General features: G+C 40.9%; 1 protein-coding gene across 5 annotated transcripts in view; it reads left to right on the top strand.

Annotated features, from left to right (window-relative positions):
• The window catches only part of DYM (dymeclin), a 209298-nt gene that overhangs the window by 34133 nt on the left and 157296 nt on the right, over positions 1-17869 (top strand). For all 5 annotated transcript variants that reach the window (XM_063422109.1, XM_063422108.1, XM_063422105.1 and 2 more), the window contains 2 exons: positions 6815-6940; positions 9287-9429. In XM_063422109.1, the coding sequence (XP_063278179.1) occupies positions 6815-6940; positions 9287-9429 (269 nt within the window). The remainder of the gene's footprint in view (positions 1-6814; positions 6941-9286; positions 9430-17869) is intronic.

Genomic DNA, 17869 nt, shown 5'->3' with positions numbered 1-17869 from the left:
CCTGTCAGTTCTGAGCAGCAAAGAGATTAAGAAATGTTTTCTGTTCTAGCTCAGGAGTTCCATATTTTAATTATTTTTGTTACTTCCAAAAGAATGGGCCAGAATAGTGCTTTTTAAAAAGAGTCTATTGAGGGAATTTTTATCATGATTCTGGTAGCTCCATTATTTGGAAAACGTGTGACTTTTGCATTTCTGAAAACTTTGTCTAATCATCAAAGGCAAACTTCCATCTGTTGAAACTGAGGCTGAAGGTAGCGAAAACATCCAAACTGAGAGAGATTGTGTTGCTTCACTTTGAAGAGCCTCAAAGTTTGAGACTATTGTGCTCTGTTTAGGAGGGAGCTGATTCATATGGAGGGAGTTTTATTTGCTGCTGCACCTTGGGGTGGTACAGCAAATAAAACATATTTATGTATTTGCCTGATTTTCTTAATCACTCATATCCTTATTTCTAATGGCAGATGTGTGGTGTTTTAAGTGTCTAAAGATCCTGAGTAGGAGAACCTTTATCTGTATCACATATTCTTACTCAGTTCTAGTTATGTTTTTCTTTTACACTTAGATCAGTATTTCTCTATGACCTACCTGTTCCCTAGGTGTGCTTTAATTTGTAACAAACTTTCTCACCTCAAAGCACAGTATCAGAGCTCTGTGCAGTTTTTTGTACATTATGCTATGTATCATATTCCTAATAATCTTCTTTCTGATGTGGTTTTCAGCCCTGTTTTCACAAATGGTGATGAGAAACCTCTGGTTGCAGGTATTGGGTTTCAACAGCAAAGACAGAGACAGTGGAGTGGGTCTGCCTTTTGCTTGGGCTGCATCACTGAAATGCAGGACACGATTTCTGTGGTCTGGCCCTGTGTAGAACTCTCAGATGGTCTAATGTAGTTGTTTGATCATCTTCTCTTTCCTGGGGGTTCAAAGCTACACCTGGGTATCTCTGCAGCTGCCCATTCTTTTGGGAATTTGGGATGCTCTCTTGTGTTCTGTTGTTTGAAAAGTGACGTCTCTTAATTAGTGGATATTGGTAACAATCACATATCATTGGTGATATGAAAAGTATCCCTGGATCCCTGGCAGTGTCCAAGGCCAGGTTGGACAGGGCTGGGAGGTTTAGTGAAAGGTGTCCCTGCTCATGGAATGAGATGATCTTTTATGTCCCTTTCAACCCAAACCATTCTGGGATTTTTTGTTTTCTCACCCTGTTCTTCTTCCAGTTGAGAATACCCAGTGTGGGGGGCATGCAGTACGGAATGTCAGAGATGCTTTCTACTTCCAGCCAGTGTTTGCTGAGTGCCCCCTTGGGACATCTCCCAAATGTTTGGAGTCAGCTGTAATGAGTGCAGAGCATTATCAGCTGCCACAGTGCATATGTGCCATCAGTGAGTGTAAAATTAGGAGTGTTTCCAAGAGGAAAGATTATGTTCTCTTTGAGTTGTTGTACTTGTATCCTGAGACTGATAGCCAGATATTGTACTTGCTTTTCAGTTTTCAAAACTGATCCTATTCTCTGTGGTGACTCCTCTTTCACCTTTCTGCTGGGCCCTCAGGAAGCAGGGAAATGAAACCTGGTTCCTGTATGATTTGAGACTTTTTGTATGAATCAGCCCTTTTGGCAACTCTCCTAAATTAGAAAATGGGTTACCTTTTAACCTTTTAATACTCGGAGTAGACAGCTCTGGCTGGGTGAAAGTTCAGGAAAATATTTGAATAGGGAGGGGGCTAGGTCTAGGGGTGGGAATTGACATTTGGAGTTTAGTTTCTGACTGTTCAGGCTGTTTGCTCTGTAGGTGTGAAATCATTTATGAGCTCTCAGCCTGTGTGTGCTGATATAGAAATAGCTGCATTTCACGGAGTAATTAAAGTGTTTACAACAGCATGTGCCTTCTGGGTGTTAATTGGAGTTTGTAGCTGAGATTTTCCTCTATGGTGCCTCTGTGCTTCACCTTGGTTCCTCTGTCAGAGAGCTCTCTCACAGGCAGGGAACAAAGCTGAATGACTGGAAGCACAGAAAGCACTTGTGAGTGGTGCTTGGCCTTGGGGAGAAGCTGGCAGCAGCAGGACGGTGACACACAGGTAGATTGTCGGAGTGCTTGGTGGGTGATGCTGATATGAGGTAATCCAGATGGTTTTGAATGGATAAAGCAGATGCCAGGATACTGAAGAGCTGTGGTTTTTACAGGACCACGGTTCTTGTTCTGGGTGATTGCATCATGTGGAAACAGTATTTGGGCTAAGGTCGGACAGGACTTGGAGCAACCTAGTCTAGTCCAGTGAAGGTGTTCCTGTCTGTGTCAGGGAGTGGAACTGGATGAGCTGTTAGGTCCCTTCTGACATAAACCAGTCTAGGATTCGACAATTCTAATTTACAATTTCGCCATCAAAGTGAATGAATAAAATAAATCCACTAAAATGTATGTTCTTGGTGGGAGATCAGAAGAGAAGTGGTATTCTCTCCAGTCCATATCCTGGAAGAATTAGGTACTGCCCCAGTTTCCTCTAAAGCAGTACTACTGTATGTCTAAATGCAGTGCTACTGTAGAACAGCTCTGCGAGGGCTGCAGAGGTCCCAGAGGAGCCCAGGATCTCTGTTACCTGCCTGACAAAGCAGATTACGATGGAACGTGGCCTGCCTTAGTAGAATTTATTTCCTGGTGGTTGTGGACTCTCTATCCCTGGCAGTGTCCAGGGCCAGGCTGGACAGGGCTGGGAGCACCATGGGACAGTGGAAGGTGTCCCTGCACATGGCAGGGGTGGGGCTGGATGAGCTTCAAGGTACCTCCCAACCCAAACCATTCTGTGATTCTAATTTCTGTCTTTTCTTTTACTGAGCTGTTATCTAATGATTACTGTAAATTATACAACTCCTTCATTGTTTAATTTAAAACTGTTTAGTGAAATGATCTGACATCATTTGCTTTTGGAAGGGATCCATTGATGTATCAGTTTTTCATTGAAATGTAAATACAAACACGTGTTAAATACACACACACACATTTGTTATGCTAGTATTGGGGAATCTTGCATTTTGGAGCTCCTCATTCTATGAAGAATCCATAATTTAACATAATCTCAGATAGATATGGTATGATGTGTCTTTTCTTCAGAGAGTGCATGTTTATGTGTAGGGTTTGTGGCCAGAACTCAGTTTTAGCTTGGGTGTCACATGGGGGAACTTGGACATGCTCCAGGGATGTCACTGTGTACGTGGTGTCCAGGAGGGCAGCTGTCTGGGATAGGAGAGAACCAAATGCAGGAGAGAAATGATTGCCATGAATTCTAGACTTCAGTCCATCTCAGATGCTCTCTGTGTGAAAGATGTGTGTTTGGAGAGTTTGGAGTATCTGCTAACTTGTCTACCTGATATCGGAATATATCTTCCTTTGGAAAGGAGAGAGAGAGAATAAGGTGAAAAAATTGAGAATAACTAAAGAATCCCCAAAAGAGAAAATCCAAAAGAAGAAAGAGAAAGAAAAGACCTCTGCATGTTTTGGTGCATTGCTTTATGAAGTCCATTTATGCAGAACATGAGCTCTAACTGGATTTTTTATTTGTTTTGTAAGACACTTGAGAAGGAAAGAAAAAAGCCACAAAAACTCAAAACAACATACAGCTATTCTGGCTTTCTGAAATAAGTAGCTAAATAATTTTGACATGTAATTGATACATGAGTTCATTATTTCTAGTTTCCTTCTTATCTGCAAGCACACAGCTTTCAGGGGAAGTTGGAGATCAGCATAAATTCCATATAAAGTCATTCTATATGACCGATAGCTCTGAATAAAAAAAAGTCAAACCCAAGACCCCCTATTATATACTGTCTCCATATAAATAAACAATATGTTCTTTGAAGTTGAAGAGGTTCCTGGTAGTTCTTGTGATCCTTTAGAAATGCCTGAGTTTCAGAAGCCATACATTTGACCATTGGTGGAGAAAATAATTTTGATCTGAAGCTTTATCCTTGTGCTGATAAATTAAGGGTGACTGGACCTGAGGGTTCACTCCATATATCAGGACCCTGCTTGTGTTTATGTAAGAGCAGATTTAATTGGAACAGATTCTACAGGTTTGAGTGGAGTGTTTCTACAGTTAAATGTGCCCTACCTGGGTTTTGAACTTAGAGAAAATGAGAATAACTCACTAAGTGGGACTGCTTGAATTTATCTTCCTTTTTGGTTTTTCCTGTCAGTTATATAAGGATATTGAAAGCAGATTTTTTTTCTCATAAAATGTGCTTAATACAGTACAGTAATCTCAGAGTTTATTTTTTATGCTGATTCTTATCAAAACAAAAAAATATTTTGTAATGTTTCCTTAAATTTCTTATTCCACTTGTGTGGGTTATCATAAAAATAAATGAATGAATGATTGAAATAGAGAAAAAGTATACCAGACCCCAAAATTTATTTCTTCTCTGAATAGTGACCCATGTCATGAAGTTATTACCCTTTTCATTCATCACCTTGGGGAAGGTAGGAGACACTGTTGTTGTATTCTCAGCCTTTGTCATAATGATAAGCTTCTTAAAGTCTTTCTTATAACATCAAAAAAGTATTTTCCCAAACTGTTGCTATTATTTTGATAGAAAAATAGGTTAGGTTAGGTTTTTTTGCTGGTGGCTGAGTCGGTGATAATTGAGGTGTGTGTATATATATATATATATATGTGTGTGTATATATATATATATATATATATATATGTATGTATGTGTCCTCTTTGCTTTGCCTGGGGTGCGTCTGGGTGTGGATTGCACAGCACCCCTGATTTGGAGAGGGAGCAGGCACTGCTCCTAGTGCAGCCTTGCTTCTGGCTGAGTTGAATTTGCAATGGAACCAGATCAGAGTGTAACCTCTGGCCTGATCTAATTGTCAGCATTTACACTGGCGAGCTTCCTCAGGAGTGGGCAAAAAGTCAGGTAACTTGCAGAGAGTAAATGTAATTCAAAAGAACATCATGATTTTCAGGAAAATGTTACATAGGCAGCGTGTCCTTTCCAAACCTGTAACTTGAAATGCTTGGGGTTCAAATACTCGAATGAGGTGAGAGAAAATACAAAAACCAGTGAATTTGCACAACCTTCACTTTTAAAAACATTTTTGTATGAGAGGTGGTGCAGTTCTGTGGATTGTGATCCAGGAAATTGTGATTCCAGTTTGCTGTTGGCTTTGAGTAAATAACTGCTGTCTGCAGAAACTCTGGCCTGCAGCTTCTGCAGAAGAGCTGGTCTGTGCATAGTGCTGCATGAAATTCTCCTTTTCACACTTCACACTAATGCATGTTGTTTACAGCATCTCTGGCAACACACCTGAGAATATTAAGCTATTTGATTGTGTTAAAAATTAGACTGATTTCTTCTAAATACCTGTGTATTTCAGTGAGGACCACACCAGCTCTAATCCTGAGACCAGTGAAAATGTCCTCTTTTTGGGGGTTAATTTGTTTTGCTTTGGGAGATTGTGCTGTATTTTTCAAGTCATTGTTTGAAAGAGCACTTAGTTTTAAGCTTATAGCTCTTCTGACTGTTGAGAATAAAAATTTTGGAAGGTGACATTGTAACAAAGAAAGATTTAGCACCACTGATTAAACAACATTGATGCTGATTTGTTCTTTAGTGTTTTGATTTTTTAAAAATATTAAACAGAGATACAATTAAATATTTGCATTTGACAATAATAAACAGATTTTGAATTTCCAGTAGGTCCCAGGTCAGAAAACCTTGGTAATTGTTGGAGGGAAACTGCTGTAACTTAGCAATACTGAATTGTGAAGCGTACTGTGGAAATTAAATAGTGACAGTGGAAGAAGCATTAAATGGACCTGTGGTAATGATAACAATTCTTGATAACAATATTTCTGATGAACTGCAGGATGGTGCTGTTGCACCACATGAAGTACCTCCTTTTGGAGGACATAAAAATGGTCTTTGGTTGAAAGTAAGAATGACACTGGTTCATGTCCAAGTTTGTCCATTGTGTTTTAAAAGGTTTCTTGCAGTCTGCAATTTGTCACTGATTAAGGAGGCAAACGCCATTTTTCTCTCTCTTTTTAAAAACAAGATTTGTGACAAAGCCATTATAGGCAGAGGTGGGAACTGAAAGCACAAGATATTTTTAATAGTGTGCCTGTTATTTGTTCTGCTGCACAACCTTTCCTAGTCAGCCTGAGCTAAATGAACTTTGCTGAACTGTCTGGTGTCTGTATTTAAGCATTGCAGCTCATTCTTTGTGATTATCTGTAATACCTTGGAACTTTTTATTTCCCTGTTACCTCAAAAATACCATTTTAAACCGAACAATGTATGTGGTATCCTGATACCCTGAGTGCTTTTTACAGTTGGGCTGGCATTTGTATATTACATTCCTCTCATAGGGATCCAGTTTTCTTGGCAGATGAAGCTGTGTTGGACTAGTTGGACATCCATTCCCTCACTTAACATAATGGTTTTGTGACAATTTTGTTGAAAAGTACAAAGGGCACACTTCTGAGAGAGATTTATTTTGAGGGAGAAGTATAATTTATCAATTGCAACTTGAGTACTATGAGCAATACCTCTTTTTACATTGTTTTATCCTTTGGCATATGAAAAAAAAGTATTTATTTCTAAATAAGAATTTTCTTGTTTCTACAAAACAAACCGGTTTTGCTATTGAAATAATTCTGGGTGTCTTGAATTTTTTGTTTACATGTTCCCGGTTGAAACTCTCTGTGCTACACAGTGTATAGCTTCAGGTGAAGCTACCAGGTATTCTTGGAAATCAGCTTGTAAACAACCCAGCAGACTAATCTCTGTAATTTTCCCTTTATTCTGCAGGGATATTACGTACAGCATTTCTTTGGAAGCCGTGACAACTCTCATTGTGTTCCTCTCCTGCCAATTATTCCACAAAGAGATCCTGCGAGAGAGCATCATTCACAGATACCTGATGCGTGGTCGATGGTATGTCCTGCCCTGGGCTGCTGCCTCAGGGCAAAGCAAACCCTGCCCTTGCCTCTTCGGGTTGTTTGTACCTGAAAACAGAAGGCAGCAAAAGTTTTACCTTGATAGAGAGTTTGTACTGCTTAAAGAAACGAAGACAGAAAAGCAAATACCTGTAAAGGCCCTTGGAGGGACTTGGGTGGAAATCTCACAGCCCAGACTTCAGTAAAACTAATTTGGAAATAATTTTTATATTTTGAGGATGGTTTCATTAACTTAAAACAGCATTTACTTTTCAGGATGGGTTTTTTTATTCAGCAATGAGTCTTGCAGCACTGCAGGCTAGAGAACTCAGGTCCCTCAGAAATGCTAGAGCTTTCTTGCCATCCAAATAAGCAGCAGTCCTTGGAAAGAGGAAGACACATGCTGTGCTGAGCTGAAGGGAGCATTTAGCTGGGGGTAAACTTGGTTGTGTGAGTAATACCACTTGTTCTGGAAGGTTGGTGGTTGTGTTCAAGTGCTTTCACGGTGGCTTACAGGCATTTCAGTCAGGCTCCCATTCATCCTCTTTCAACTTCTAGTTCCATGTGGGCAGATTTCTCATAAATTTATTTATTCTCTGGTTTTCTGAAGTTTCTGCTAAGTGGGAGAGGCTGCTCTGACATACAGGGAAAGGAGGGAAGCTCAGCTTGAAGCACAGGGCAGACTTCAGCCTGAAACAGGAGCAGGATAGAGCCAGAGCCTCAGGATGTGTGGGGTGTCCTGGTACTTCAGTCTCTAGACTGAAGAAATCGAGGGTTTGGGGGAAGAAGGGGCATTTTTGGGGAGAGAGTTAGTGTGTGGCCTAAGAGGTCTGATTTGGGAGTAGGAGGTGCCTAGACTCTGGAGAGAAACATGGGAATGTGGTGGCTGGGAATCGAGAGCAATGTGAACAGTTGGAGGGGTACTGGTGTGACATTCCATGCCCCTAAGGAGAAGGGAGCACCCAGGATTTGTGGGTGTTCATGGTCAAAAGGAATGACAAACGTCAGAGGATCTGCAAAGTTTTATTAGTAAACTACATACTTGGCATGGAAAACGGTGTGTTTGACATCCCAGTGTAAGCACAGTGGGGTTTGGATAAAGGTGGAGGGAGGGCTGTAAGGGGAGAAAGAGAGGAACACAGGGAGACAGGGATAGAATTGGATCAAAGACGGGGAGAGAAAAGGAAGGAAAAAAGAGAGAGATCACCAGTCCTGACTCCACTGTCGATCCAGCTGACGGGATGTCCTGGGACCCTGGGCTTTGTGGGGCACCTTTCAAGTCTTCCCCTCCCTGGAGAGAAGTTTCTCCCTTTCCCTGCCAATCAGTTCTCATCACAGTCAGTTCTTTCTGACCTTTCTCTGGGGTCTGGGGTGGGTTTGTTCCCCCTGCAGGGCCTGGCCCTGCTGGGCTCATCCCTGTGCCTGCAGAGCCGGGCTGTGCTCTGCTGCAGGAGCCACAGCCAGGAGTTTGTCCCAGAAAATGCTGCCCTGCCTCTGCAGGGCCCTTCTCCAGCCCCTTCCTGGTCTTCTCCTGTGTGTCCTTACCAGCAGCCCTTGTTTGTCCTGTTTACCAAAAATCCTTGGTGTGCTCCACACCTTGCAGCCGTCGGGGTTTGGGACATGCATATTAGCCTCCCACCTTTTGGGCTTCTACAGGTGTTCAAAGGGTCAATTCTAATAGAGCTCCTGTCTTTTCAGCTCTAAATCAGATGGGAAAGGGAGCCAGCTGTTTGCCTCTGTGGAAATGCTAGTCCATTTTGGAAATACTGTAACCTTTTTGTTAAACACAACAAATTCTACAGACGTTTTTCATATTCACCGGTGTGAGATTGGTTGTTTCATTGATCTTTGCAAATTGATATAATTATGGAATCCTTGAGGTATGAAAGGTGTTTAAGATTGGTTCTGAGCTGCACACACAGACAAAAATATTATGGATGTGGAGAGATGCTGTTGGCACCTGTTCTGTATTACCAGAGTAAAAACTGAAAAAATAGTGTTTCGTTCCATTGCATAAATATTTTTCCAGTTGTGTCTTGAGGTAAGTGAAAATAATGATTCTGTAAACTGAATGGTTTGTTTAAAAGTAGTATTTTAAAAACAAAAAAAGCAGTTTTCATGGTCCTGCTGTGGAAGGTGCTCCTACAGACCCTTTCTGAAATCTGGGCAGCTTTGCATGGGCAAGACCTTGGTGTTCTTTCCAGTCTGGTCATCACTGTGAGAGTTACTGATCATCTTTAATGCCAAACATTAAAGTTTTGCACCCTACCTGGAGTTTGTTGTGCCAATTTTTGTGAGTTGTAAGTCAACTAAAGTTGTGTGTTGTGGTTTTTTTTCTTTCCAGTCTCCCATACACCAGCAGACTTGTGAAAACTTTGCTGTATAATTTTATTAGACAAGAGAGAAGCCCTCCTCCAGGGACCCATGTCTTTCAGCAGCAAACAGATGGAGGAGGACTGCTCTATGGAATTGCATCTGGGGTGGCAAGTGAGTCTGATTTTCTATAAATTGTACTTCAGACCATATGAAGTATTGCCTTCTGTGTGCCCTCTCTTGCAGACACACCTGTAGCCTGTTTCTTTTTCAGCAAGTGATACTAGTGCAGAAAAGCTGTCCCCAGGCCTGCGTGGCCCATCTTGAGATGTGTGAGAATCTCAAGCAATTATACCTGCAGGACAGCAGATGGTAAAAATATCACCTAGCCCCTGCTTTTTTTTTACTGACACATTAAATAACCCTCGACCAACCAAGTAGTGCCCTATTTGATGAATCACATACTTCAGGTTATTTAAAATGTTACAAGAAATAGTTTTATGTGCACATTTTATTCTTTACAATTACTCAGTGGATATGCTGACCTGCTCTGTGGCTCTGCTTGAGCAAAAGATTGGGCTATGTGGTCCCAAGGGGTCCCTCCCAGGTGGATTCTTTGATGTAAGGGAACAACCTAGATAGGAGTTTTGTAACATACTGTGCCTTTCTCAGTAAGTTAACTGCTTTTTTTTCCTGATAAGTATGACTAGATTCTGTCCTTTCCCAGACTGCAGAGAAATACTGCCTGAAAAATAGCAAAGACTCAATGCCATTTGTTGTTCAGAAATAGGTTTCTCATTTTTGTTATACTATGTACTCTGTTTTGGTTGGTGGCTGCTCCCTTCCCCACACCAGATGTGTTTTACTGGCATATAAACATTTGTGCTCGAGCTTTTTCTTTTCCACCATGTGAGAATAAAACATAATACAGTGCTAACAGCAAAGGTAGATATTATATTCTTTCTCCCCGATAAACTAGAGAACACTTTGCCAGCCCGCCGCTGTTAAAACCGATACTATTTATTTAGCTCTTTTGTGAAATCAATTCTCCGGCAGCCTCCTGAGGGAATATTAATGCTCACGCCGCAAGGGGTCTGCCAGAACGGCGGTCGGAGCAGTGCCTGCTCCTCTCCTCACGGCGGCACCAAAAGCGCACGGGTCTGCTCGCAGCTCCCTCTGGCCGCGCCGGGCTCGTGTCCCGCACGTAAACCCAGCACAAAGCAGAGCCTTGGTCTGCAGTTCACCTACACGCACGCCAGATGCGTTAAATTCTCCCTTGCAGTGTTTTATTCCAGAGCTCCGCCAGGTGTATGATTTTCCTTTATTTCAGTTGCAAGGAGAAATTACTCGTAGCATGGTTTTCTAAGCAGTTTTCAGTGTCTGGTTTGTAGTTTTGCAGTTTTTACGGCGTATTTCGGTACATGTTATCACCTGAATAATTGCTGTTATTTATGTTATTATTAATTCTGATCTCTAGTGTTCTTCTGTCTCAGTCCTGCCATAGGCAAAACAGTTCTTCCTCTCTCCTGGTTACTTGGCTGATTTGTAAATCCATCCATAATGCCACCACTCCAGCCTCCCTCTGTAACACTTCTCACATGATATCCCCCATGACTTTTTACTCGTTGTATATTAGGTTTCCATTTCTTAATGCAAACTCCTAAGATTTCAGCCTACATCTGTTCTTGTCTCTTCCTACACTCCCACCTCCTTCACTCCTCTTGAACCATTCCCTTAGCAACTACCTTGGCATACGCCTACGCTTGTTTTCTTGCTTCTTTCATGAGTACCTGAAGTGCCATCTCTTAGCCTGGCAAATTAAGTGTCTTCATTTAAAGCTTTAAGAAGAAGAGCCTTTTTAAGGAGCTTTCCAATTTTCTGCCTGAGAAAAGGGGGAAAAGAAGTACCACATCCTGTTAAAAAACAGAAATTTTTTTCTGTCCATGCCCAGACAGTTGGATGAGATTTTTTAAAAAATTATTTGCTTATATATGACGTTGGACTGTAGGTGATACGTAGACACAGTAGGATTGTAGAGTAAATGGCATATTTGCCTGTCTTATCTCTGAATTAATTCTTATCAAATCAATCCTTTGATTCATATAGGCTCAGGCACATGGGTAGAGTGCAGCACAAATGAAGATGCAGCAACACGAGTTGATAATCTGTGAGGGAACAAAAGTGAATTCTGAGCAATGAACAGCTGTGGAAAACTTTGATGTAATTTCTATATTGTATTACTTTTGTGTGTTTTGTAATTTTTACGTGATAGAGATTGAAAGAAGAATGGGAGAATTGAAAACTCATTCTGTGTTGCTCAGTGTCTTTTAAATACCACATAATGCTTAAAATAAGTTCACTGAAGTAGTCTAAATATAACCTACTTAGGATGAAAGGAGATAGGAGCCTGGTATAAAAAAATATTTTTAATGTGAAATTTTGAGTCCTAACATAATTACTGTACTTGTTAATTATTTTACTTGATACCACAGTCATCTACGTGATCATGTATAATGTTATTCCTATTTTGTAGTCACTTGCACTGCAGCAAGGGATCAACAAACTCTTACAAGCACCGTATTTTAGATCCACCCTCCTTTTCCTTCCTTGTGATTCAGCAGGAGTGATAATTAGACACAATATGAGCACAATTTTACCCTTTCCCACAGTTAACCTTCTCCTGCTTCTCATCCTTCGTAGCCTGTTTTTCTTCCTCTCACGAGCTTCCTTATCTCTCCTTAGCTCTGAACTCTGAAACCAAGCAGCCAACATCCTCACACCAATTACTTCTGGTTTTGGCCTCTGACTGTATACACGTTACCTTTGTGCAGGGACCTTTTTCCATCCTGGATATAAAATACCTGGATTGGATTGTCCTGCCAGTTCTGTTATGCTCCGATAATTAAAGAAACAATGGTGGTTTTGGAAGGAGGGGGAAAATAATGGTATTTATTTTTGTTACTTCATAAAGGAGATTTTTCTCTACTGAGTCAACTTTGCTTTGTCTTTGTGGTCTTTCAGTAGGTGTGCAAAGTAGTTGTAAAGTTCTGCTAGATCTGGGGCAGTGTTGTGAAGCATAAATGACATCAATATGTGTGGCAGTAGAGTTTAGATATTAGAAACTCATTTATTGGAAACCAGGAATTAATTATTCTTGGTTCACAAAGCACATTGAACCAACTTACCCTTAAACCCAAGTTTTTCTGTTGGCTCTAAGTTCACTCTTCTTTTTTGTTGAGATTTATTAACATTTGCCAATTCATAGTTTACAGTCAACTAAATTGAGACAACTTTTTGTGGACAAGCAATTTTTTTTAATTAGTCATTTTATTACTTGCAAAATAAAATCCTAGTTAGAATGAGGAGCTGCCAAGCAGATGATGTGCTAAGACAGGGAAATGATAGTGCTACTCAAGGCTATTGAAAAACAAGTCAGTTTAAATGGTTGCCTTTGAAATAGTTGGTCCAGTTTATACTTTGCTATTAAAAACAGCTCCAGACACTAATGCATCTGGCAGAAGGAAGGAGTTACTGCAACAGTGGGATCTAATTGACTTGATTTGTGCTGTTAGGGTGTTTATGGATGTGAGGAGTACAGTGCTGTATCTGTGAGGAAGTAAAGCAGAGTCAGTACCCGGATTCAGCTTCATTAATCACCTAAGTCATCATCATAACTAATCTGCCACACAAGTGTGCTGTTGTAGCACTGATAGAAATTGCAGAATTCAGTGTGTAGTGGTCAGTGATGGCTTGTTTTCTCATGCCTGTATTCTTTGGTTGAAACTAGAGAAATTCCTGGCCATTAATGACTTTATATCAGGCAAGTATATGCTGTACTCTGCATTATACTGTTCAGCACTAGGATACTGGAGGTATCAGACCTCTGTTGTACATCTGTGATTCATATACACCATAGGTGATAATCTTTTTTTTTGGTGCTACTTGCTGGTTAATAGAAGCATTTGCATGGTAATTTTTACCTTGACAAGAAAACTATTCATTAATATTTAGTTTAGTTTTATGTTGATATCTTTTTCCTTTCAATTTTATGCAGCCTGATTTGTAATATCTACATTAACATATATCAAAGTAGAGAGACACAAAAAGGCACTAACAATGTGTCTGTTATTTCTTATGATTTCAGTAACCTTTACTTCTGCTAACAAATGCCTCACTCTGCTTGCTTCCACCTTCCAGATCGTTTTCGTGATGTGTCACAGATCTGGTGTTAGTCAATGCTTAATTGCCTGTTCATACCCACCACAGTGGAAACGTACATTAGAGCTTTCTTTACCAGTTCTGTCTGTTGGTGTTCCTTCTTGCTTACAGTCTGTGAGTGTCATCCTCTTGACGCTGTAACCATGATATTTTAAATGGGAAGATTGAGGTGGTTTCCACATCTTTAATCTTTTGCTTAGTTCCTCTGACAATGTGCCTGACACAGAGCGAAGTGTCCGGTTCAAGCACAGGTACTCTGAGAATAGATAGTTGAGTGTTCCTGGTTGTGTAGCTGTGGCAGGGGCAGTCTCCAAGAGCTGCACAGCAGGCTGGTGCCAGAGGGGCTTCATCCTGCCCAAAATCTGTGCTTGGGTGCTACAGGGACCACAGAAGTTAGTTTGAAATTGTGTTGCTGCTGCCCAAGCAGTGCCTCAGTGTTGCCTTCGAGAGTTTTCATGCTTTTATGACAAAACCCCACCTTCTGCCTTAATCACGTTAGCACAGAAATACATTGTGTCTGATAGGAATCTCTGCAGGCCAGAGATGGATTGATTTACTATCAAGCTCTTAGACACTCCTTTGACGTATAGTGTGTCATGTATGTTCTGCTTCTTGAAATCTAATTTGTCTTTGTGTACTTCAATGATGTGAGAGTATAGAATGACTATACAGCAGTTGCACTTCTGGTGGCATTTGGCCCCAGCTTGAATGACAAGGATCTGGAACCAGAACAATTGTAGTATAACTAAGAAATAATGATGCTCCAAGAGCTGGAGCCCCTCTGCTCTGCAGCTGGGGATGTTCCCCTGGAGAAGAGAAGGCTCCAGGGAGAGCTGCCAGCCCTGCCAGGGCCTCCAGGGGCTCCAGGAGAGCTGCACAGGCACTGGAGACAAGGCCTGCAGGGACAGCACCCAGGGAATGGCTGCCAGGGAATGCCAGAGGGCAGCGCCAGCTGGGAGATTGGGCAGGAATTCTTGGCACAGATTTCCCAGAGCAGCTGTGGCTGCCCCTGGATCCCTGGCAGTGTCCAGGGCCAGGCTGGACAGGGCTGGGAGCAGCCTGCGATAGTGGAAGATGTCCCTGACCATGGCAGGGGTTTGGAATGAGATGGTTTTTAAAGTTCTGTTTCAACTCAAACCATCCTGAGTTTCCGTGAGATTCTTGATCAGTCCTGTTAGCTTCACCAACATTATTTTGACAGTGAACCACCATTAATCAGAACTAGCTGCACAGGTAGCATGGGCTTTGCTGTGTGAGCTCTGCTTTCTTTCTGGCATTCTTTCCCAGAAAGGCAATTTATACTGTTATTTTCTGGGCTTGATGATTCTTAGAAATCTTCCACTGACTTTAAAGAGACTCGTCAGTATCTGCAGGGAAGTGTCAGAGCATGGATTAGACTCTGCTCTATGGGACCCAGCAATGGCATCAGGGGAACTGTTGCCCAAAAATGTCCACCTGGACATGAAAAGAACTTCCCTGTGTAGTGACTGAGCACTGAGACAGGCCATGGAGAGTGTGGAGCCTTCCTCTCTGGGGGTATTCCAGTCCATGTGGACACAACCCTGTGCCATTGCTCTGGGATGACCCTGCTGCAGGAAGGGGCTGGGACCAGATGATCCTCTGCGGTCCCTTCCACCCTTACCATTCTGAGGTTCTGTGAAACTATGTTTTTCTTCTTTTTTTTGAGAGGCTGGTGCTCTTGGGGACCCTTGACTGCCACCACTCCAGCCTTGTGACAGTGACAACATTTTTCATACTTAACACTGTGGAGGCTTACGTGTTTTTAAAGTCTGTAAAGCCTCTTTTCTGTGATGTCTTCCTGACCCTGGCCAGGGTTGTGTTGTGCTGGGAGCTGTGCTGTAGCTCTCTTTGGCCTGTCAGCTGTTTGGAGCAGGGACTATCAGTGCACAGCACACCGAGGCTGTGGTTCATGACTGGAGCTTCTGATTTCTGTGGTCATACAAACCCTAATTGTAACCATATGCTGCAGCTTGTTTACTGAGAGTGCAGCAGCAACTTTCACGAGGTGTGTTGGTGATTTATCTCCCTGACATTTATCCTGATACTCCAAAACCTGAGCAGCTTCAAATAACCCATTATAAAAGAGAAGAGAAAACCTATTGGCTCAAAATGATTTTTATTTAATTCTTTAGGGGGAATTGCTTGTTAAAGGAAACTAAGAAGCAAGCTGATGTATTGTAACAGAGTTTTAAAAGTTGGTGTTTTGCAAGAATTAGGGCTAGGAAAAAAGAATTTTATATGGCTGAAAAAGAGGTATTTCTTGCTTTCCAAATTCTTCTTAGCTCTGTAGAATTATGGAAATTGAAATTGAGATAGACAGTATTTATAATTAGAGAGTGTCATTAAACAGATATATAAAAAAACAAATGAGCAACGAAAACAGTTATATTTGACTTCTTCTTTAGGTCCTATAAATTTCAACTAGTGGATAATAAGAAATCCATAACTCTTCACCCTATAATCCAGTGTCAGCAGGAGTGTTAATATCCTACCTAATCTTTATTTTTGCAATGAACATGAAAAGGCTTTATAAAGTACCAGTATTTTTACAATTACTTTTTGAGCCCATTTGAAATGACAAAGATGCTCGACCATTCACACTGGCTGATAAACAGTCCAAAATCTGAGTTAAAGGTTCAGTGCATTCTTCATGGGACTGCATGGGCTTTAAGGTCCCTTCAACACAAACCATTCCAGAGTTTTATGATCTTGAACTTTTTGATGGTATTCCTTCTGGATGGCAGATGCAGACTTTGTATCATTAATGACTGGAAAGATTTGGGCTTTTTACACTAATATGGGATATTAAAATAACACCTGCAACTTAAAACTCCATAAGGGATTTATTCTTCATAATTTTGCAAATACCTGCACTGAACTGCTCAGGCTGTGGTGTTTAACTACACAGTTTCTCATGAAAATGGTTGGATAGGTTGGGAAAAAGGATGATCTGTTTGGTTCCAGATGCACTGATGTGGTGTTATGAAAGGTTTATACCTGATGTCTGGTAATTGACAGGTGTCCTGGACAGATTGGAAAGTGAATGCGTAAGAGAAACTGAGCTGCATTTCAAGTTGGGATGAGGAACATTGATAAAGCACAACAAATTCTTTGGCTTTCTATTGTTCTTTCTTAAAAACTGTTTTTCAGGTCTGCTCATGGATTAAATCCATCTGAAGCTGCATTTGTTAATAAATTACATGTTACTGAATAACACATTAACTGTTTCCCCTTCATTGTCCTGCCAGATGTCTGTGCCATGTTTCGGAGTGGGAGTATTCAGACCTCAGATCACTCCTTTTAACCATTGTCCATGTTCAGCAGAGCAGGGGAGTTACATTGCCTGGCGTGTGAAACTCCTTTTAATAGTTAAATTTTGTGGTTTTATTGATTGATCGTGTGTGTAAAGACTAAAGGAATGAAAAGGCAATGCTGTGCACTGCCTGTCTGGAAATACTGATTAGCTAGCTCCATTTTCTGGGTGTTCTCTTTTCTCCTCTTGGCTACTGGAGTACCACGTCTGTGAAGCTGTCATGTTATTTTGCATTTTTCTTTTGGATTTTATATTTATTTTATTATTGATACCTTACAGATAAAACAAGGGTAGAGGAAAAGGTGTCTGTGTGCTTTCTGTTTAGTTCCGTGTTCCCTTTCACCTTTAGGTTTATGCTCCTTCCCTGAAATAAATTATGATAGAGGGTTTTTTTTTAGTTCATCTGCAAGGAAAATCTGTATTTTAACCCATTCACTATAATAACTCCTGAAGTCTGGTAGACTTTTTGACATGTACAAGGTGAAAGAGAAGTTTATTCATATGATATGAAATACGTTCAGCTTGTGACAGGAATGGCACATTTTAGATGTGGAAGTTCTGTGTCGTGATCAAATTAATTCAAATTCTGAAACAGTTTTATTTGCCTTTCAATATTTTTGTCAGGGGAGAAGCCTTAATTTGTGATTCTGGTCTACTCAACTACAATGCTTAAATATAAAGAATAGTTTACCTAAGGAGCCTGTGGATGAACTCTTATTTAGTAATAGTACTTACCAGACAATATTCCTTGCAGAAAGGGGTACCTGTCTTGGCAATGCTAAGCACCTGTCCAGAAGATGGGTAATAAACTACCTCCATAAACAAGTCATTATTGCAAGTAGAAATTGTCATTTTGGCTTTTAAATATGCATGGTGCAAATGAATCCTGTACTTTTAGGAGATGACTGTGGTAAGTTTTGCTGGATCTCTGAGGAAGATGAAGGAAAACAAAAGTGTGTTGTGAAAGCAAAACCTTGAACTGCATCAAAACTCAGCATCAGATAAACACTTGACTCTAATCTGCAGTAAAAATATTTGTGTGCATTTCTGTGTACATTTGTA

The sequence above is a fragment of the Prinia subflava genome, chromosome Z (genome assembly GCF_021018805.1).
Source record: "Prinia subflava isolate CZ2003 ecotype Zambia chromosome Z, Cam_Psub_1.2, whole genome shotgun sequence".
Classification (NCBI taxonomy): Eukaryota; Metazoa; Chordata; class Aves; order Passeriformes; family Cisticolidae; genus Prinia; species Prinia subflava.
Note: the sequence above shows the minus strand (reverse complement) of the source record. Positions and strands in the feature narration are given on the sequence as shown.